General features: G+C 42.7%; 1 protein-coding gene across 1 annotated transcript in view; it reads right to left on the reverse strand.

The window, feature by feature from the left end:
- CDRT1 (CMT1A duplicated region transcript 1) overlaps positions 1-22,789 on the reverse strand; it is a 44,191-nt gene that overhangs the window by 12,114 nt on the left and 9,288 nt on the right. Inside the window, exons 3-11 of the mRNA XM_032431754.1 lie at positions 22,290-22,421; positions 21,095-21,295; positions 20,870-20,997; positions 19,974-20,096; positions 17,030-17,139; positions 14,382-14,582; positions 9,179-9,300; positions 4,864-5,012; positions 3,717-3,859 (exon numbers count right to left, since the gene is read on the reverse strand). Coding sequence (XP_032287645.1) covers positions 3,717-3,859; positions 4,864-5,012; positions 9,179-9,300; positions 14,382-14,582; positions 17,030-17,139; positions 19,974-20,096; positions 20,870-20,997; positions 21,095-21,295; positions 22,290-22,421 — 1,309 coding nt within the window. The remainder of the gene's footprint in view (positions 1-3,716; positions 3,860-4,863; positions 5,013-9,178; positions 9,301-14,381; positions 14,583-17,029; positions 17,140-19,973; positions 20,097-20,869; positions 20,998-21,094; positions 21,296-22,289; positions 22,422-22,789) is intronic.

The raw sequence follows: 22,789 nt of genomic DNA on the forward strand, positions 1-22,789 counted from the left end.
ACAAAAGAAGGCCATAATAGAAGAACTGAGGAACAAAAAAATTACTTAAGACTATAGAAAATAGAAAAATGGTAAAATAAGTCCTTTTTACCTTAAATATAAATGGATTAAACTCTTCAATTAAAAGGTATAAATTGGAAGAAAGGATAGAAACAACATAATTTAACTTTATGCTGTCTATAAGGGACTCACTTTATTTCTTTTTTAAAGATTTTATTTATTTATTTATTTATTTATTTATTTATTTATTTATTTGACAGACAGAGACACAGCGAGAGAGGGAACACAAGCAGGGGGAGAGGGAGAAGCAGGCTTCCCGCAGAGCAGGGAGCCCAATGCAGGGCTCAATCCCAGGACCCTGGGATCATGACCTGAGCCGAAGCCAGATGCCCAACGACTGAGCCACCCAGGTGCCCCAAGAGACTCACTTTAGATTCAAAACTACAAATAGGTTGAAAGCAAAAGAATGGGAAAAATACCAAAACAAAGCACAAAGTAGAGACAAAATTTAGACAAAATTTTAGACACACTTGTTAATAGAGACCAAAAAAATTATATGATGATAAAAGGGCAACTTCATCAAAAAGATATAACAATTATAAACACGTATACACCTAACAACAGAGCCCCTAAATACCTGAGGCAAAACTCACAGAATTAAAGGGAGAAACAGACAACTCAATAATCAGAGATGGAGACTTTAATACCCCACTTTATTTTTTTAAAGATTTTTATTTATTTATTTATTCATTTGACAGACAGAGAGACAGCGAGAGAGGGAACACAAGCAAGAGGAGTGGGAGAGGGAGAAGCAGGCTTCCCACTGAGCAGGGAGCCCAATGCAGGGTCATGACCTGAGCCGAAGGCAGATGCTTAACGACTGAGCCACCCAGGTGCCCCAATACCACACTTTAAATGATAGAACAACTAGACAGAAGATCAGCAAGGAAAACAAAAGACATGAACTAACATTATAAACTAACTAGATCTAACAGGCATGTATAGAACATTTCCCCCAAATAACAGCAGAATACACATCAATCTGAAGAGCACATGAAACAGTCTCCAAGATAGGCTTTAAGTTAGGCCAGAAAGCAAGTCTCAATAAATTTTGAAAGACTGCAATCATACAAAGTATGCTCTCCAACCTCAATGGAATTAAATTAGAAATGAATAACAGAAGGAAATTTGGAAAAATCATAAATACGTAGAAATTAAACATGCTCTTAAATAACTACTTAGTCAAGGAATAATTCTGAAAGAAAATTAGAAAATACTTTCAGATGAATAAAAATAAAAACACAACATATCAAAGCTTTAAGGGTGCAGCTAAAGCAGGACTCAGAGGAAAATTTATAGTAGTAGATGCTTACATTTCTCCAACCAATAACCTAGCCTTTCACCTTAAGAAACTAGAAAAAGAATGTCAAACTAAATTCAAACCAAGGAGAAGAAAGGAAAATAAAGCTTGGAGCAGAAATCCATGAAATAGAGAATTCAAAAACTATAGAGAAAAGTCAATGAAAACAAAAATTGGTTCTTTGAAAAAATCAACAAACCCTTAGCTAAACAACTGACAAATATTTACTTAGTCTAAATAAGAAAATAAGAGAGAAAACAGAAATTACTGAAATCAGAAATGAAACAGAGGATATTACTATTGATTGACAGAAATGTTCTGTAATTAGATAGTGGTGATGTTTGCACAACATTATGAATATAACTGAAACCATTGAATTGCACACTATAAAATGGTGAATTTTACATCATATGAATTTTAAAAATATTATCTTAATATTATCTTAATACTACTTGTGGAAAAGACACTAAAGGCTAAAATTTAAAAAAAAAAACTACAGAGTACAGGAACTTTTTCAAGGATCATCATTCTTTTCAGCCCTATTTTGTATCCTGTAAGTTCATCCATCATATTCTCTCCCACACTATATGAAGAATCTTAATTTGGGGTAAAAAAAATTTCAGATCAAGAGGACAGAAGGAAGACCTCTTTCTTCAGTCCTTCTTCCACTGAAGGACAGCCAGCCATGATACCTATTTTTTCACCTACAACATATTCAAAAGATGGGTAGCTGTCCCATCATTAGAACTCTCCAGAAAGGCAATCTGCAAGTTGGTCCTCATTACCAATCAAGTAGAAATATTTATTGAGCACTTCCATGTGCACACCACTACTACAGATGAGTAGAGGAGGGGCCTACAAACAAGAACATCGACATGTCCTCCACATGTCTATGGATTTGCTGTAACTGTGAAGGGATCAAGAACCAATGTGAATGAGATGGTGGGGCCATCAGTCAGTGGCAATGAGAATGGTCTGAGAAGGTCTCATTGCTGAGATGGAGAAGGAGGCTCCTGGGTTGACAGAATGGCAACCAAACTGCTAGGTTTGCTGGGAACAGATTATTGTCCAATACCTAAACTAAGTCCTACAGAATCATGCTTAGAAGGCTACAATTTTCAGGTGATATCATAAAGTTTCACTTTTTTTTGAGTTTGAGAATCCAGATGACATGCTAAGAAGCTTACTGATAATCACATAAGGGTTGGATAAAGCACCAAACAGAAGCCTTGCCCAGCACCAATAATAATGCAGTCACATACCACAATGAATAAACATACACATATGTAACCCAAATCCCCTTCTACCTCCCACAAAGTCAGTGTGTGCTCAAGAGGTTCCTATGAAGATATGAGGAAATCTGGGCCATATTTTTCTAAATAACTATCTCCAAAAGACCCCTTAGAAGATCCATTTACTCTTTTAATCAATTAGGATAGCATTTTGTTTTCCTAGAGTTTTTTATAGCACTCTTAGGGGAAGAAGCATTATTCATGTAGTACAATAGTGACCCAGAGCACCCTATAAAACCCATGGCCATGGAAAAACCATTAACTGGCCATAATATCCCTTCCAAGTAAGCTCATATGTGACCTCAGGCTACTTCTCAATTGGCTCTCAAGCATCACCACCACTAAATCAGGATTGGAATTATAAAATGAGATCCATTTGCTGTCCTGGAAGAGAATGTAGCCAGCAGACTTGTAAGAAAGCCCCTTCTTTAAGCCCTGAAGTTATTTTTAAACCTTTGGCAATTGGATGATTTTAAGCTTTTGTGAACACAAGCCTCCTGGCGTAAAGGCCAACTCCAAGTATTTTAAGTTTACTGGACCTGGCATTACTTGGGACAGTTCTGCCAATATTCCTAAGGTTGGTAGACAACAGATATAAATGTATCAGGTGTGTCATAAGCATAACATTTCAATAACTTCTCAAAATCCACATCATGGACTGTTATTTCTTTTTTTTTTTTTTTAAAAGATTTTATTTATTTGACAGAGAGAGACACAGTGAGAGAGGGAACACAAGCAGGGGGAGTGAGAGAGGGAGAAGCAGGCTTCCCGCCGAGCAGGGAGCCCGATGCGGGGCTCAATCCCAGGACTCCGGGATCATGACCTGAGCTGAAGGCAGACGCTTAACGACTGAGCCACCCAGGCGCCCCATGGACTGTTATTTCTTAAGAGAAATAAGTGACACTGGGAGAGGGAATGGCCAAATGGGGTGGGGTTGGGGAATAGGTAGAGGGGACAAAAGGTCAGAAGAGCGAAAGGGACTGATCTGCCAAAAACCAAGGGCTAGGCAATGAGGGAAAAGGAGAGAGCACTACATTCATCAATCAGGGCTTTCCTGCACCTACTTTGGATGCTTGTAGGCCATGAGGCACCTCTCATACTTTCCCACCATGCTCCAGGCCATGACCAGGCCATCAGTACTTCCTGAGAGGAGATGCCACTGGTCAAAGCACAGACACTTCACGGCTCCCTCGTGGCCACTGAGAGTCTGCAAGAGAAAATGGCTCTGTTTTCACCCCATCTTCAACACAGATTGTGAGTCCTCCAAGGACTCCAAAGCTGGAGGCTTCTTTAGATGAACTGCAAAGCCGCACTCCGCCAACCCATGACTACCACTCACTTGGTATTTACCTGAGCTGACTTTACTTTTGTTCTAAGAAGGCCAGTGGTGTCCATGCCACCCTCTCTCCAGAGCTCTCTCCCTCTCTCTCCCCAGTGAAGGAAGAATGTGGTCAGGGGGAGGACTTTATCCTGGTGGGTCTGTGGCTGGGGCACGCCTCATCTTCCTGGAGTACAGGGAGGGCCAGAATTCACCATCCTCTGCTGCCACAAGGTGTCGGGGCAGGCATTCCATCCCCAGCTCCTTGCCAAGACCAGAGGACACCTGGGCCATCACTGCACCTTTAACTGCTGGTCAGACCATGGTGACTAGATTGATGGGAAACAATCCACCAGCCAGGCCAGCAGCTTCTCACTTTGCCCCCGTGCTCCTGGCACAAATGTATCTCACCACTGCCCACTAGGGCCAGGGGGTTTCAAATCCAGCAACATTTTTTCATGTGAACATTCAATCACTTTCAAGACAGAGGATGTTCTGTTTTCATCAGAGAGTTGAGTAGAAAAACCACTGTGACTTTGTCCATTCCCTTACCCCATGCAAGAGTCAGGATAAAATATTCTGGAAAAGGAAAAGTCACTTTACTTCTGCAGCTGTTAAAAGACCCTGAGCCCATATATCATGCTGAGTCAGAATGTAGCGTTCTACCACCACCTCCTTGACAATGTGGGTCACATGATCCCTGACCCTCCACTGACTCTGAATGGCCCTTTTTTGGGGGAAGCGAGGAGGGGCTTCCCCATCAGCTCTTCAGGACCATCCTTTTGGTGACCAGAGGTTGGTAGCTTTAGGGTGGTCTGGGGAGCTCCACGGGGGAGACCATAAGTCCATCACCACCAGGGCCCCGTTCCCCCAACAGCCCACCACCCTCTCACCTTTACCAACTGGGCCATGACAATGTGCCACACTTTGACTAACCCCCGCTCACAGCTGCTCACGATGTAGGTGTCATTGATCCTGGTGGCCAAGATGGGGTCTTTGTGTTTAAATGTCTTCAGACACTTCCCTGTCTCTACATCCCACTCTGAAAGGGAGGGGGGAAGAGAAGAGGCGTGAAGGCAAGTTACAGTGGAGTTCTATACTCCATCACAGAAGCCAAGCCCATCAAGTCAGACCCTAGAAGGCCGTCACTGGCCCAGCACCCCTGGAGGCTTGCCAACAGCTCTGAGCTCCTGACCATGGGCCCCTGGGAGAGCCACCAACCATAGACCTTGGCTCTAACCCTAGAACTTAGTGTTGGGGTCCAAGTGCTAGCCAGCTCATCTCTAACAAGCTTCCTTCTTGAGCCTGCAAAATACTTGCTCTTGAGTGGATTTCAAGAAAATCATGGCATGTGTTCCATGGCCTCATTCTTTCCAGACACTATTCTCCTGACTCGCCCCTTCTATCTCCAAAAGAAAAGAAAGCTGTCTATCCTTATTTACATTTTAAAATATCTCTGAATCTGACTTTTGGATTTTACTAACTGACAGATTGCCAGAGCTGGGGGCAGGCTTAATGCTGCTTCCACATAGATGGTGGTAGGGCAACTGCCTAGCACACTGTAAGGGTTGGGAAGATATGAACGTAGGTGGATAGGTGGGAGCACAGAGCTTAAAGGAGAAAACTGAAAGGAGGCACCACAAATTCGGGGATGAGACCATTAAAGTCAGCCTCGTCGGCCCCAAAGTACCTCTCAGGCAACAGAATGTATAACCTAAGACAAAATAATGACCACACCTGATACTTACATATAGCACACACAATGAGCCGGACACCATCGAGAGTGCTTGACATATATTAACTCATCTTCACAAGACAGTTGCTATCATTATTCCCCACTACACAGATGAGGAAACAGGCATAGAGAAGTCCAGTAACCTGCTCAAGATCACGCAGATGGTAAGCAGATTGAGCCGGGATTCGAACCCAGGGAGTCTGGATCCAGAAGCCATGCTCTTAACCACATACGCTAGATTAACCCTAACTGTGTAAGTATGCTTTTCTTCGTGTATTTTTTATACATACATTGGCCCTTTAATCTGATTAGAAAGGAGGAAGCTGAGGGGCACCTGGCTGGCTCAGTAGGTAGAGCGTCTGACTTCCACTCAGGCAGTGGTCTCAGGGTCCTGGGGTCGAGCCCCATGTTGGGCTCCCTGCTCAATGGGGAGTCTGCTTGTCCCTCCTTGTCTGCCTCTCGCCCTGCTTGTGTTCTCTCTGTCTCTCTCTCAAATAAATGAATAAAATCTTCAAAAAAAAAAAATTTAACAAGTTGAGGGTTACATTTCAGGTCTCTAACTGTCTCTTCTTCCTTCTATTGGTAATCGAGGCAGGTGGGAGGAGCCCAGGGGAAGCAAGCAGGCTGGGGGCTGGGGCTAGGTTTTGGGTAAAGAGAGAGATCTTTTGAAATTTTTTTCGTCGTGTATTTTGTGAATTAATTTTGACCTTTTAAATATTGCTTTAAAATGTGTATCATGAGAGGTGCCTGGGTGGCTCGGTCGGTTAAGCGTCTGTCTTCAGCTCAGGTCATGATCCCACGGTCCTGGGATGGAGCCCCCCCATCCGGCTCCCTGCTCAGCAGGGAGCCCGCTTCTCCATCTGCCACTCTCCCCACTCATGCTCTCTCTCTCAAATAAATAAATAAAATCTTTAAAAAAATATATGTATCTTGATTACTAGGAGTTTTGGGTGCCCCATTAAGTTTTACACCTGAGGTGAGAGCCTACCTCCCCTTGCCCTAGCTCTTGCCCTGCCATTGGCCCTGCAAGACTCTCTCAAGTTTGGAGGCCTTGTCTGGGCTTCCAGCTCCAAACCCTCATCCTTTCCTCCTTTCTGCTCTCCTCCTCAAAGCAGTCATGGCAAAGAGACTTTCAGTCAGGTCAGAGAGGGCAAAGAAGTAGGGAGCAAGGTTTCTTAAGCAGGTCTGAGGATTTGCATATGGAACAACACTCCATTCTTGCTTTCCCTCACCTTTTTCCTCTGCTTACCCCTAACATGCTGTGGTTCCCTGGGTCCCTTGCTTCTCTTATCTTTTGACTCTCTCCTCATGCTTTGCAGGGGAAATCTCATCCACACCTGGAGCTTCCACCTTTCATTATAATTGATAACCACCAAATTGATGTATCTGGAGCCCCAGACCTGTTATATGGTAAACTCACGTGTAAACTCACACCTGCATCTGCCTCCTGCAATCTTCCCCTGGCTGTCCTCAGGAATCCCATACCCGATGTATTAGCTTTTTATTGCCACTGTAACAAATTGCCACACAAATATATTATCTGGCATGAGCACCTCGCAAGCTAAAATCAAGGTGTCAGCAGAGTTGTGTTCCTTTATGGAGATTCTGGGGCTGGAGGGATCCATTTCCTTGCCTGTTCCACCTTCTAAGGGCCACCCATGTTCCTTGGCTCATGACCCCCTTCCTCCACCTTCAAAGCCAGCAACGTTGCATATTTCTGACCATTCTTCCATAGTCACATCTCCTTTAGATCACAGACAAGAAAATTTCTGTTTTTAAGGATCTATGTGATTACCCATAGGCCCACACTGATAACCCAGGATAATCTCTCCATTTTAAGGTCCCCAACTTAATCATATCTGCAAAGTCCCTTTTGCCACAAAAGGTTACACGGTCACAGGTTCCAGGGATTAGGACATGAACATGTTTGATTGGCCATTATTCTGCCTACTACACTCAGCATGTCCAGAATTGAAGCCATCACCTCTTCCTTCGTTCCTCACCCTACCTTATTCTTCCCCTTAGTCCTTACTTCCAGTAATGGCACTTCCACACATCCAGTGGCCTGAGTTTAAGAGTCTGGCCTCATTATCTGCCCTTCTATCTTTCTCACATTTCACATCCACCTAGCAGTGAAGTCCTGCCAATTGTCCCTATGGAAATCTCCCTTCAGTCTGTGCCACGTCATGTAAACTCTTACCTACCTGACTTTCTTCAGGTTTGCCTGTTCTCGGATATTCTGAAGACACCACAACAGTTTTCTAGACTGAGTAGTGTCTTCACCTGTCTCCTGTCTCCACAGAGTTCCCCAACTCCAAATCTTCCTTCCACACTATCGCTAGAGTTATCTTTGTCAGATACACATTTCATCATGCCAGTCCGCAGTTCAAAGTGCATTTATAGCCTCCCGCATTCTATAGGATAAAGTTCAATTTCCTACCATGATGCAGAAGGCCCTTGGTAATCTGGCCCCAAACAAACTAACCAGCCTTATGTCCAACACCACAGGCTGCAGTCCAGCCATACCCAAGCAAGGGGAAATTCCCTAAAGACACCATTTTCTTCAACCTTCTGTGAATTTGCCTGTGCTGTGCTTCTACTTATAACGTCCTACATTCTCCCTCTGCTTGTAGAACTACTCATCCTCAAGAACACACTCAAACAGCACCCTGTCTGTGGTACTTTCCCTGTTACTCTTGTTTCCATGGTCCCCTAGAATTCCACATGTGGGATGCTTGGGTGGCTCAGTCAGTTAAGTGTCTGACTTTGGCTCAGGTCATGATATCAGGGTCCTGGGATTGAGCCCCTGTCAGGGTCCACACTCAGCAGGGAGTCTGCTTGTCCCTCTCCCTCTCTCTCTGCCCCTCCCCCTGCTCATGCTTTCTCTCTCTCTAATAAACTAAAATCTTAAAAAAAAAAAAAGAATTCCACATGTTGGTTAGGAGCACATGATTTAGAGTCAGACAGCCCTGGGTTTAAATCCCCACTCCACCACTCAGCTGTTCTGATTTGGGGCAAGGTGTTTTTCTCTCTCAGTTTTGGATTTCTCATCTGCATCCACACCATAGGCTTCTTGTGAGGGTTAAATTAATAAATAATATGTGTAAGGTACCTATGTCAGTCACAAAAGTAGTACTCAATAAATGGCAGCCATTATTATTCATATATTTATTATATCCTCCATTATATATTTATGTATCTATCTCCATTAAAAGATTATGAGCCTCTTGAGGAGATAAAAAGCCATATTGAAAGGGCCATCTCATATCTGTTTTTTTCCTTAGCACCTAGCACAGTGTCTAGCGTATCGTAGGTATTCCACAAATAACTGTTACCTGAATGGATCAATAGATATATGGATGGATGGATGGATGGATAAAAGAATGTCTTCCTACAGAAATAAGCAAAACAGTATTTTGACAATTCATGGATTTGGGAAACTTCTGAGAAAGTTTAAGGCATTTCTTTCTCACCTTTCACCTGGCAATCTCTTGCTCCAGATACGAGCCTGTTCTTATATAAATCCATGCAAGTGACTGTCCCCTGGTGGCCATTGAAGATTCGTATACAAGCCCCACTTTTCAGATCCCAGGATCTGCAGGAATCAGGCCAAAAAAATGTTTTTGAGATTTTTCTGAGGACCCAAAGGGATCATACCGTATACAACTTCCCTTAGATCAACAGGTTGTTGGAAGGCGGCAAAGTTTCATGGTCAAGCTTAGAGTCAGAGGCCTGGATTTGAATCCCAGTTGCAGCACCTATTAGGTGTAACTTTGGGGAAGTTACTTAATTTCTGTGTAAGCTTCATTTCCTCAATGGTAGAATAGAAATGATAACAATGATAGTTACACCTCATAGGGTTTTTGTAAAGAATTAAATACAAAATGCAATGACCGTCAACCAGGAGTGATTTCCACCCCTAGGGGACATTTGGCAATGTCTGGAGACATTTTTGGTTGTCTCAAGTGGGGAGAGAGATGCTACTGGTCTCTAGTGTGTAGAGTCCCAGGATACTGCTAAACATCCTCCAATGCACAGGACACCCTTCACACAAAGTACTTTACAGTCCCAAATTGAGAAACCCTGCATTAATTCATGTAACACTGGAACGATGTTCAACATGTAGAAAATGCTTAATAAATGTTAGTTGGTATTAGGTGGAAGTTTCTAGAATCACCATCAGGCTTAAAATCCATGGCACTGATTCAATGGTAGAGCTGATCTTCAAACAAGAACAACAGAACCATTTACCTCAGTCACTTAGATCCAAAATATTTTATGTGTATTTCTAAGACATATCTAAGAAATACATGGGAACATGTATGAGTCACACCATTTTTTAATAAGCAAATTTGCCAGAGGTCTCTCAACTATCACTGATACAGACTTCCACTTCAGCCAGTTTGCTTTTGTGATGGGACAAAGTGTAATATTAAAATAGTGGGTATCTAAGATAGATAGATAGAGCCAGGCGGCCTGAGGTAGAATCGCAGGTCCATCACTTACTAGCTGTATGATCTTGGATAAGTTAATGAACCACTCTGTATCCCAGTTTCCTCATGTGTAATTTGGGGATAATAATGGTAGTTACCTCATAGAGTTATTATGAGACTTGGTACATAATAAATGATTAATAAATGTGTCTTTTGTTTTTCTTTGAATGTGCTATGCTTTTCCTTCTAATATTCCCAAAGGTCCTGTGGCCTTAGCTGTTTTTCAGAGCCTATTATGAACCCACAGTTCATTTAAAGATATCCCAGTGATCTGGGAAAAAGCATGCTTTGAATTTCTGTTTCTAGCAACATGGCCGACCATGTGATCAGCTTGTTTTTCTTAAGTTATGTAGAAAAGATATTTGATAAACACTTTGAGAAAAATAGGAACAGGGATGCCTGGCCGGCTATGTCAGAAGAGCATGAGACTCTTGATCTTAGGGTCGAGAGTTCAAGCCCCGCACTGGGTGTAGAGATTACTTAAATAAATAAATAAGCTTTTTAAAAAAAGAAAAAGAAAAATAGGAATAGAAGGAACTTCCTTGATTTCACAAACTTATAAACAAAAAGTCATAACAGCAAGCATTATACTTAGTGAAAAAAATATAGATATACTCCCTTCAAAAAGGATAACAAGATGCCTGCTCTCACTACTTCTGCTTAACTGGAAGGCCTAGGCAAAGTCAGAAAGAAAGAAAAAGAAAAAGTAGTATATAAGTATTAGAAAATAAGATAATTATTATCATTATTTCTGGTTGAAAGATCATCTATATAGAAAAACCAAATCAGCACACATACTTTTAAAACTAATAAGAGAAGTTAGCAAGGCTGCTAGATATAAGAACTATCTACAAAAATCAGTACCATTTCTCTATATACCAGCAATAATCAATTTTTTTTTTTTTTTTTTTTTTTTAGCAATAATCAATTTAAAAATATAAATAAAGATAAGATACTGGGCGCCTGGGTGGCTCAGTTGGTTAAGTGTCTGCCTTCGGCTCAGGTCATGATCTCAGGGTCCTGGGATCGAGTCCCGAATTGGGGGAGTCTGCTTCCCCGTCCCCCTTTGCCCCTCCCCCCCACTCATTCTCTCTCTCAAATAAATAAATAAAATCTTTAAAAATAAAAAATTTTAAATTTTAAAAAATTTTTTAAAAAGATACTTCGGGAGAATATCTTCACGACTTTACCAAAGGGAGGGATTTCTTAAACGTGTTAAATCCATGAAGTCAACTGACTTAAAGTTAAGGATTTCTGTTCATCAAAAGACACCACAGTCGGGTGCCTGGGTGGCTCAGGCGTTAAGCGTCTGTCTTCGGCTCAGGTCATGATCTCGGGGTCCTGGGATCGGGCCCCGCATCGGGCTCCCTGCTCGGCGGGAAGCCTGCTTCTCCCTCTCCCACTTCCCCTGCTTGTGTTCCCTCTCTTGCTGTGTCTCTCTCTGTCAAATAAATAAATAAATAAATTTTTAAAAAAGAAAAAAAAAAAGACACCACAGTGAAAAGAGGAGTCTTAAATTGGAAGAAGAAATTTGCAACACAAAAATAAACAAAGAATTAGTATCCAAAAAGTATAAACAACTCTGACGAATCAATAAGGATAAATAAATTAACAGAAAAATAGACCAAACCACAACAACAAAAACTGAACAGGAATTTCATAGAAGAAGCACAAATGGGTCTAAAACATATTGTGATGGTTAATTTTATGTGTCAACTTGGAGGGTGGTTTGGGACAAGATCAACGTTTAAACCAATGGGCATCGATCGACAGATGAATGGATAAAGAAGATGTGGTATATACATACAACGGAATATTATGCAGCCATCAAAAGGAATAAAATCTTTGCCATTTGCAACGACATGGATGGAACTGGAGAGTGTTATGCTGAGCGAAATAGGTCAATCAGATAAAGACATGTATCATATGACCTCACTGATACGAGGAATTCTTAATCTCAGGAAACAAACTGAAGGTTGCTGGAGTGGTGGGGGGTGGGAAGGATAGGGTGGCTGGGTGATAGACATTGGGGAGGGTATGTGCTATGGTGAGTGCTGTGAATTGTGCAAGACTGTTGAATCACAGATCTGTACCTCTGAAAGAAATAATACATTATATGTAAAAAAAAAAAAGAAGAAGAAGAAGAAGAAGATAGCAGGAGGGGAAGAATGAAGGGGGGAAATCGGAGGGGGAGACGAACCATGACAGACGATGGACTCTGAAAAACAAACTGAGGGTTCTAGAGGGGAGGGGGGTGTGAGGATGGGTTAGTCTGGTAATGGGTATTAAAGAGGGCACGTTCTGCATGGAGGACTGGGTGTTATATGCAAATAATGAATCATGGAACACTACATCAAAAACTAATGATGTAATGTATGGTGATTAACATAACATAATAAAAAAATAAAAAAATAAACCAATGGGCATCGAGTAAAGCAGATTGCCCTTCATAATGTGGATGGGCCTCATCCAATCAACTGAAGTCCTAAATAGAACAAAAAGACCAACCTCTCCAGCAAATCACCTGCAGACTTATGTCTATCCCCAGCTCTCCTAGGTCTCCAGCCTGCTGGCCCATGCTGCAGATTTGAAACTTTTCCAGTCTCCATCATCATGTGAGCCAATTCATTATAATAGATCTCTTTCTATATATACATCTCACTGGTTCTGTTTCTCTGGAAACCTTAATACACACATATGAGAATATGCTCAATCTCATTAGTAATCAAAGAAGTAAAAATTAAAACCACAATAAGGATTTATTTAATACCCATCAGATTGGCCCTTAATATTGTCAGTCTTAAACATTTACTAGTAAGTATTGGTGAGGATTTATAAAAGGGATCTTCTCATACCCTGCTTATGAGAGTGTAACTTAATACAACTTTTAAAAAACAATTTAGTACTCCTACCTGGAAATTTCACTACAAAGAATAAACCTTAAGAAAAACTCATGCACCATGGCTAACAATACCGCATCATACATTTGAAAGTTGCTAAGAGAGTAGATCTGAAAAGGTCTCATCACAAGAAAAAATTTGTAACTATGAGTAGTGATGGATATAAGTAATCTTACTGTGGTAATCATTTTCCAATATATACATATATCAAATCATTATATCATATACCTAAAACTAATACGTTGTATGTCAATTATATCTTAGTAAAAAAAATTTTTTTTTACTAATTTTCTAAGTAATCTCTACAGCCAACATGGGGCTTGAACTCACAACTCCAAGATCAAGAGTCTCATGCTCTACCACTGAGCTAGCCAGGTGCCCCAGAAAAAATTTTTTTAAAAACTCATGCACATAGGTACCAGGAGACACATCCAAGAACATCTGGAGCAGAAGATGTTTATTCTTTGAAAGAATAAAAAACTGGAAATAATGCAAACATCCGTCAACAAAAGATGAAATGAGTTATAATATAGTCATCCAATAAAAGACTATGTCTCAATGAAAATAAATTAATTACTGCTACTTACATCTTATGCATAAATCTCAAAATCATGGTTCAGTGCAAGAATCAAGTACAGATGAATTTTTTAAATGCAATTCTATTTACATTAAGTTTAAAAACAGACAAAAGCTATCAATATATTTAGAGATCTATAAATAGGTAGCAAAACTATAAAGAAATACAAGGGAATAATTAGTATAAAATTTAGGATAACATTACCTCTGCTTGGGAGGGAGAAAGAAGGGGATTTGGGGAATGGTAACAATCTATTTCTTGGCCTGAGTAATAGTACATCGCTGTTTATTATATTGTTTAAAAATATGTGTGTATGTATATATACATTTTTAAACACTATTTTGCTTCTATACCACATTTCATACCCACAGACAACCACTTTTCCCTGAGGAATCTATAAAAAGAAATATAAATTATGCCACCATCTAAGAGTGCTAAAAAAGATACTTTCCGATTCACAGCCTTCATCTAGAAAACAGATCTGATAATCATTATAAATCAGTCTCATTCAAAGTTTAAACAATATACAAATTATTGGTTTTTACCTTGCCAGATAAAGGAAAAAATGTTACGGGTTATTCAAGAAGTCAGTATCATTTAGGATAACTTTTCAATAAATACTAAAAGGAAAAAGCATGCATGCTTCTTGCACAAGCTGACTTTAGGCCTTGGGTGGGGTGGACCGCAACTCCCTTGGACGATTTACCTGATACTCAGGTCATAACTCCCGCTCAGTAGAAAGTTCTCCTCCTCACACAAGAAGAGGGCGCGGACACTCCCAGCATGGCCTCGGAACGCAATGGGTAACTCCTTTACTTGTATGACATCTAGAAGCTGGATCTTCCGGTTGGATGACACTGCAACCAGATCTCCCCCAGAATAGTGAATGACTCTGTTTCGATCCCACCTGAGTTGCCGGGGGAAAAAGATGATCCATGAAAGAAGAGTTAGTGTCCTTCCAGAACTCCCTTAATATGATGGCTGTCACCTGCAGCAATGGTATATGGGAAGCAGATGGCACATCCCTGGTGGACCCCTACCTTACACCATACCAAAAAGTCATTTCAGGTTAAAACCTAAAGACAACAGGCAAAACTATTAAAAAAAAAAAAGAAAGAAAGAAAGAAAAATCTGCTAACATATGATAAATCCCCAAGAGAGAACAGAATATGCATCATTTCCCAAACTTATTTGACCACAGAAATCTTCTTTTGTGGAAAACCTCAGAGGAACACAGCTGGGAAGCCCTACATACCAACTGCATATCCCACTGTTCCTTTCTTTTTTTTTCTCTCTTAACCAATATCCAATGAGTATATATTAGGTTCAAAGTCCTGTGCTAACAGGTACCATGGGAAATACAAAGATGAATTAAGATATGGATCTTGCCTTCAATGAGATTGCAGTCCAGGAAAACAGGGGAAGTTAAGTTAATTTTCCAATCAGAAGATTATTAGCAAGTAGATAAAATATGAGCAAGATGACCAGATCATTTATTGTCCAAAATGAGACTTTTTTATTGTGAAGGGGGACACTATTATTAATAATTCCAGGACCACAGAGTAAAGTGGGATTATTTTAGCAAACAGGGATGTAGTCATGTCTGAATATGAGAAGTAATTCTTCATCCTCATTCCCCTTGTTATATCTAGAGTTCAATCAGCCATCACCTCTTCTAAAGGGCACCATGCCGTCCATAAAAACTCACCTTTGCCTTTCCCCTATCTGCTGTGTCTTCGCCCTACTGACTGCTCAAGATGTAATTTGTAATTAACATTCACAGTCAAAAATAAAATAGAGAGAGACAGCCTCCACAAAGCCTGATGAATAAAGAGTGAAGTCCTAGGCCTAAAGTATGGCAGAAAGTTGATTATTGGGGCACCTGGGTGGCTCAGTTGGTTAAGCATCCAACTCTTGGTTTCAGCTCAGGTCATGATCTCAGGGTTGTGGGATCAAGCCCCGCACTGTGACGGACTCCATGCTCAGCGGGGAGTCTGTTTGGGATTCTCTCCCTCTCCTTCTGCCCCTCCCCCCACTTGGGCTCACGCTCATTCTCTCTCTCAAATAAATAAATAAATCTTGGGGTGCCTGGTGGCTCAGTCGGTTAAGCGTCTGCCTTCGGCTCAGGTCACGATCCCAGGGTCCCGGGATGGAGCCCCGCATTGGGCTCCCTGCTCAGCAGGGAGCCTGCTTCTCCCTCTCCTGCTCCCCCTGCTTGTGCTCGCTCTCTAAAATAAATAAAAATCTTTAAAAAAATTTTTTTAAATAAATAAAATTTAAAATAAATAAATAAATAAAAGTTGATTATTGAAGGTCCTTCTATGGCATATACAAGGGATATCACACCATGCAGTTATCATAAATACCATCTTCATATTTAACATGGAAAGATACCCACAGTACTTTGCTAGAGTGGGTTACAGAAATATGTACAGCATAACCCCATTTTTAAAGACTTTATTTATTTGAGAGAGAGAGCATGAGAGAGAGAGAGAGCACAAGCAGGGGAGAGGGTTAGAGGGAGAGGAAGAAGCAAACTCCCCACTGAGTAGGGAGCCTGACATACGACTAGATCCTAGGACCCTGGGATCATGACCTGAGCCGAAGGCAGATGCTAAACTGACTGAGCCACCCAGGTGCCCCATAACCCCATTTTTATTTAAAATTTGTAGGTAGGGGCACCTAAGTGGCTCAGTTGGTTAAGCGTCTGCCTTCAGCTCAGGTCATGATCCTGGGGTCCTGGGATCGAGTCCCATGTCGAGGTCCCTGCTCAGTGGGGAGTCTGCTTCTTCCTCTACCCCTCCCCCTGCTTGTACTCATGTACTCTCTCTCTATCTCAAAAATAAATACATAAAATCTTTAAAAAATAATAAAATAAAATTTGTAGGTATACATGCAAAGAAAATTCTAGAATATAAACATACATGAATATTAATATAATGAATATTAATTCATGTATTGATATACATGAAGATTATAGGAGGTCTTTGCTTTTCTCTATACATTTTCTGGCATTTGGTGGATTCCTTCTGCACAATAAGCATATATTACTTCTAAAATTAGAATAAAACAATAAAAATATTTCAAAAAAAAGGAATGCTTTCATGCATGTGACTTGTGTGAAAGACTGTTGATCAGTATACCCAAAATTATAACGGGAGATGTCCTCTACCCACTGCGGAGAATGGTGTCAACATCCAGCACTATTCTCCGAAGGGGATCTCATGTTCATGGGGCGCTGGAGCTTGAGGTGAGGAAGGATTGCCTTTCCAGGGTCATGGGAATCCTAAAGACCCCTAAAGTGTGGGTAATTCAAGGGTCCCTGAAGACCTGGATTCTGACCCCGGTACCTACGTGTCAGAGAGAATGCGGATATTATAAGTCCCACAGAAGACATTTCTCTCCTCCATCTGGACCTGCTGAGTTTCCTGGTTCTGGTATGCGGCCCACAGGTTGTAGTCATTCTAACAAGGGAACACTTGGAGTCAAAGCACAGTGGCAACTCTACCCCGGACCCCAAACATGCACCCCCTAAGGTCTTCCCAGGCAGGGACATAAGGGCCCAAGGAGTCTTCCTGTTTGGGCTATGGCTGCCACTAGGTGTGGGTAGAGACAGACCTATGAGCAGGCCCTAAAGAATCCACGGACAGTCGAGGGTCCTGACTCGTCCTCCATCTCTTTGTATTTTCTGTGTGTTCTGGTTCCATGAACTTTCAAGGTCGGTGATCGCTCAACTTTTCCAAAAATGAGCTCACAAAGGGTAATGCTTACAAAATAAAGTCACAGGTGCCCTCTAACGGGCTATTTTGCAGAAGTTGGGGTTTCGTGGGTATATTGCATATACCTTACAGTACAGAGCGTATCGGTGGGAACTCAAGCCCTATGTGAAATCACAGCTACACGCTCTACCCATTTGTGCCTTGAAGTCTGCACACAGAGGCAAGCTTGATTTCTCATGAAGTACGTCACTTGCCCCACGAAGTATTCTCATCGTTTTAGAGATGAGATACAGCTGAGCCTCAGAGAGAAAAAATCAATTTTATCAAGTCTCAATGGGGGTGTTTTCCTTCCTTTTTTAAGAGTTTCTTCCTTCCTTCTTTCCTTCCTCCCTTCCTTCCTTCTTTCCTCCTCCCTCAGTCCCTCCCTTCCTTCCCCCCGTCCCTCCCTCCCTCCATGGCACATGTTCTGAGACACTATGGCCTGCCAGACATACTAAATTCTGGCACAGATGATTCAACCAGACTCTCAGTTTCACTCCTCTTTCTGGCCACACTCTTCACCCTCAAATAATAGGAAATGATAACCATGCTAGCAGGAAACCAAAAAACAGCGTGAGTTTATCATGAAAGCAAAGAAAACCACAGCATCATGTTTGGACCTGGGAGCCCTCCTGGGAACATCTCTTCAAAGTCTCCTTCCTACTTAGCCTTCACCATGCCGGTCGACTCTTCCTTGGGATGCCTGTTTTTCTCGGCTCAACCTCCTTCTTGATGTTTAGCCCAGTAGTGACGTCCACCTCAGGAGCCTCTCCGCAGAATCTGTCAACCTGCCTCCCCTTTAATGTCCAAGCAGCTCTGATATCCTGCCTTGAATTAATCAAGACTTCCTTGGCTTCTCACGCCTGGGCTGGAATTCCTCGGCTCTTTGTCATCAGCTAGGTTTTGAGAGCCTAGAAGCTCCGTGGCGGAGTCATTGGGAGGAAAAAGACCTGATTCAAATCCCAGCTCTGCCACTGACCAGCTAAGAGACCTTTGGCAAGTTCTGGAATCTCACAGCTTTCATTTCCACAATCCAGAAACTGGGAGCAATGATATCCACTCGATCTACAGTGAAGATCAAGTGAATGATGTATACAAAGCCCTTCGCACCATGCCTGGCACACCATTCAACCTCAGGACCCATGGCAATCATCAGCCCGGAGAAGCACTATACCTTAACTTATACCCCTTAACTGCCTTGTCTTGTTCCTTCATGTTTCTCGTCTGTTGTCCATAGGGCTTTACCTGTTTCTCTCTCTTCTCTTAAATTAGAACATTTCTAAAATCTCAAACGCTGCTTGGGTAGTCCTTTTTTGTCAGGCAATTACTAGCTATGTCACCTAAACAAGAAGGGTGTTAGTTCTGTTATACTTAGAGCAACAAGCTTGGAAAGAACGGGTCAGCGTCCAACTTGTATCTCTGTCACTCTGTCTGGGAGACCTGAAACTCTCTGCACCTCAGTCTCTTCATCTGTAAAATGAGTGAATGGGCCAACTCAAAGATAAAAAATTGCAGGTCAGATGAAGTCCACAAATGTGTTTTCTTTGGCCCCCACAGTTTAAAAAAAAAAAAAAAACGCTTTTAACTGGTTGCCCGCATTTAAGGAAAACGAGAGATGTCACAAGATAATTCAGATTTCTAACTTTTCTTGAAAGCTCAGATGGACAGGGAGGTTGAGGTCCACAGTCTCTCATGGCAATAATTCGCCGGAGCTGAGTAGCAACTGGCCCCTTCAGATGGGGAGGGAACTCTCCAGCTCATGGTGGTTCTGTCACACCCACTCACACCACCAACCTCCCTCATTCCTTCGTCTAGCTTCTACGGACATATGAACTAGATGGTCGCTCTGGTCCCTTCTACCCCTCAAATTCTAACTCATACTACACGGTTTCCGTATGAGAAGCTCCAGTCTGGCCACCCCTCATTAAGTATCCTTTTGGGGCCCACTGAAGAGATTTCAAAAGAGAAGTCCCTTGAGCAGAACGGAGGGGGCAAGAATCTGATGGTTTTAGGAATGACCACCATGCCTGGATAAGCTATATAGAGAGCTCAGAGTCTTTCATCAGCTCTTCATCATTGTCTGAAATTTGATAGGGAGGTTTATGGTTAAGTAACTCCCCCCCTTCATTCCTAGAACCAGAATAAACCTGGAAGTGAGAGGGGAGAAAGCTTAATTCATTCGGGACCCTGGACATTCTGGACCCGCCCTGGCCCTCACATTCCTGAGCCACAGACTCTTATAGCCTCTGGATGGGTAGACTGACGGGTGCTGAGGAAAATCCCAGCTATCACTGACAGCCACTCATTTCACAGATGAGGAATTTAAGGCTGAAGTAGAGGAAGTCATCTTGCTTAAGGACACACAGCACAGAACTCTGGTCTCCCTTAGGGACTGTCACCTCCCAGACCCTAAATCCATACTCTATATCCTCTATCCTCCCATTTCCTCTACCCTCATGTGACAGCTGAGTCTGGACTCCAGCATGGCTAAGGAGAACAGGACATCACAGTGACTTGCCCCAGATGCCACAACCACCCACCTTTGTTCTCAGTTTCAATTTCTGATTTTTCACACGCATGCGCTTCCCGTTATCAGTTATTTTAGGAACCGGAATAAAAAGCCTATTGGCATAATGAGGATCGATTCCCTTTGTGTAGGATCCCTGAGGGAAAACATAAACAGAAAATGGTTATTACTCTTGGCCCTTACGCTCCAAGAGGAGGGGGAAACTAGTACTTGGCAAGATCTGAAAGGTGGGTAAAGTCTGGCGAAGGAAGGCCCAGGCTTGGCCCGTTAGGCTGGTAGTGTGCGCAGACTGGCGTGGGGTGGATGATGAATACCAAATACATAGAGGGACACCAGCAGGAAATGGCCAGCAGTCCTCAGTTTCCCAGAGGATGGCCCGCCTCACGATGCCTGCCTCTTCCTGTCTTTGGTTATCTACATCTGCTGGGAAAAACTCAAGCTACCAGGAACCCATGATGTAGGGTAAGGCTTCAGGCAGGAAACAGAAGTAAAAATGTCAGAGATGGATACTATTCCAGGAGAATTGCATCTGGACCCAAGAATATGCTTTTTGATCTTTGAAACATCTGTGTACCATATGAGGAGGCTCCAGGAACATACTCATGGCCCTCTTATTGCAAAAGCCACAATATAGCTCTCTGGGGAAAACAATTCCCCGCTCTGTGAGGTTTCAGAAAGACTCTGCCTCTCTCTTCCTGAGAAGTTTCTATATATGCTGTCCCTGCTAGGGGTGATTAACAGGGAGACCAGACACAGAGGAAGCGACTACTGAAGCCCACAAAGCAGCAAACATGGAGCAGAAGGCCAACTAAAGGTCTACGGAATAGACCAGAAAGGCCCCAAATCAGGCCAAGTCCAACACGGAAATGAGGCCAGTCTCCAGATCAACCCCTCCCAGATAGGAAGTACCTGCAAGAAGGTAATATGGCCCTGAATGAAAGTATGCATCGACAGATCCATCTTGACCTGCTGCACCAGCATGGCCCAGTGCCGGCTCACGGAGGCACACCTGTTCAGGCTGTTTTTATCCAGCATACCTGAAACAAAACAAAACAAAAACATGGACCTGGGAACCTCCCAACCAAGCCATGATGCGCAGCATCTCGAGAAACCCCCCAGCACAGGCCAGCATACTTAGAATATATTTGGAGAGGTGGATGGGCAGGTAATGGATGAAGTCCCGGAATTTGCTAACCCCGGAAGACAGGTCTTTGACGACATCCAAATCAACCAACAGATCGGAGGGGGTGTATTCTGCCTTCGACAGGTCTGCTTTTCTGGAAAACAGCTTATTCATCTCGGAAATACACTGGATCGAACTCTTCCATGGTCCTTCTAGAGGAAAACCAGAGTAAGGTGCAGGATGGGGTTGATTTTATGGTAACTTCAGGCCAAGAGAAGCCCTCAGCAAACCCTCTCCCCAGAAATAGAGCTCATCGGAATCCACCCTTAGACCACTGGATTTTTGTCATTATTTCTGCCAAACTGGAAATAATAACCTCCCCAACCAAATGCACAAGGACTTTTCAGCCTTCCCAGTTCCAGGAGATACCTAGAGTAGCAAAGCCTGCCCCACTCAGGTTGAAATGGCCTTGTGCCTGGAATTTCCTTAGAATACCCCAAGGAAAAAACAAATTTAAACAATTTTGTAAAGGGGCAAATGAATGACATGAATGAGTCTAGCGTTGACAATTATCGAAGTTGAGGGATGGTTATGTGCGTAGTGATTACTGTCTTATCTGTTTATGAAATCTGGAAGTTTCCAGATAAAAAGTGCTTGAGAATCAATGCTTTGTGTTTCTTGTAATTACATCACGTAGAGATTTCGCTTCACAAACCAACTCAGGAGAGCCTTGAGGTTAGGCCCCAGGTCCCCCTACTGCTTTTGTCTCCTCCTCAAGACTGAATCCAGTGCTATAAAAAATAGGCACTGGTGGGCTGACTTCTAGAGGTGCCCACCACACCAAAAGGTCAGGGGTCAGATGAGGGATGGTGGCCGGGGGCAGAGGGAGACTCCAAAGGAAACCCTTTGATAGTTTCCTTTCTGAGCTCTATTTTCAGGTGTCTCTCAGAGGCACCAAGATGGAGAAGTGAAAACATGGACTTTAAGGTGATAATGACTACCTTTAATTCTTGCTTCTCCCATACCGGATGCGGGATTCGATGACGTCATAAGGATCAGTGAGCCCAACACACTGTTGGTGCCAAATGAACGTTCGTGTCCAAAATCTGTCACCCCCAGATGCTACTGCCCTGTGCCTGCCACTTGAACCCCATCGGGACTTCCCAATCTCCTATCTTTTATCTTTCTTGCTACAAGCTGACTTACCAGTATTAGATGCCTCAACTCCCATGTTTTCAAGCGACTTTTCTTTTCCTGAAGCTCTGGACAAAGGGAAGGATGCGTTCTTGGTGCTAGCTGCCCAGAAAACATCTGAGGTCTCACACTGCGCGTTGTAGTCTTTCTCGGGAAAGAAAAACACATCACTAGTGTCTTGATCGAGGCCTGAAAAGCCAATGGCCAAGACAAGGTTGCTCTTTAAGCGGGGGTGTGGAGGAAAGGAGGTGAGACCAACACTTTAATTTCTACTAGCTTCTCTTCAATCTACATGAAACAGACCAGGCCAGTTATGTCTGGTTTTTCAGGGGGGGGGGGTGAGGAGGGGGCTTCAGAGTTTCTATACAAAAATTGCAGAAAGGGGCGCAGTGGCTTTAGCGTCTGCCTTCGGCTCAGGTCATGATCCCAGCAACATGGGATCAAATCCTAGGAAGGCATGGGCTCCCTGCTCAGCGGGGAGCCTGCTTCTCCCTCTCCCACTCCCCCTGCTT

The sequence above is a fragment of the Phoca vitulina genome, unplaced genomic scaffold, assembly GCF_004348235.1.
Source record: "Phoca vitulina isolate PV1807 unplaced genomic scaffold, GSC_HSeal_1.0 scaffold47, whole genome shotgun sequence".
NCBI classification, from domain to species: Eukaryota; Metazoa; Chordata; class Mammalia; order Carnivora; family Phocidae; genus Phoca; species Phoca vitulina.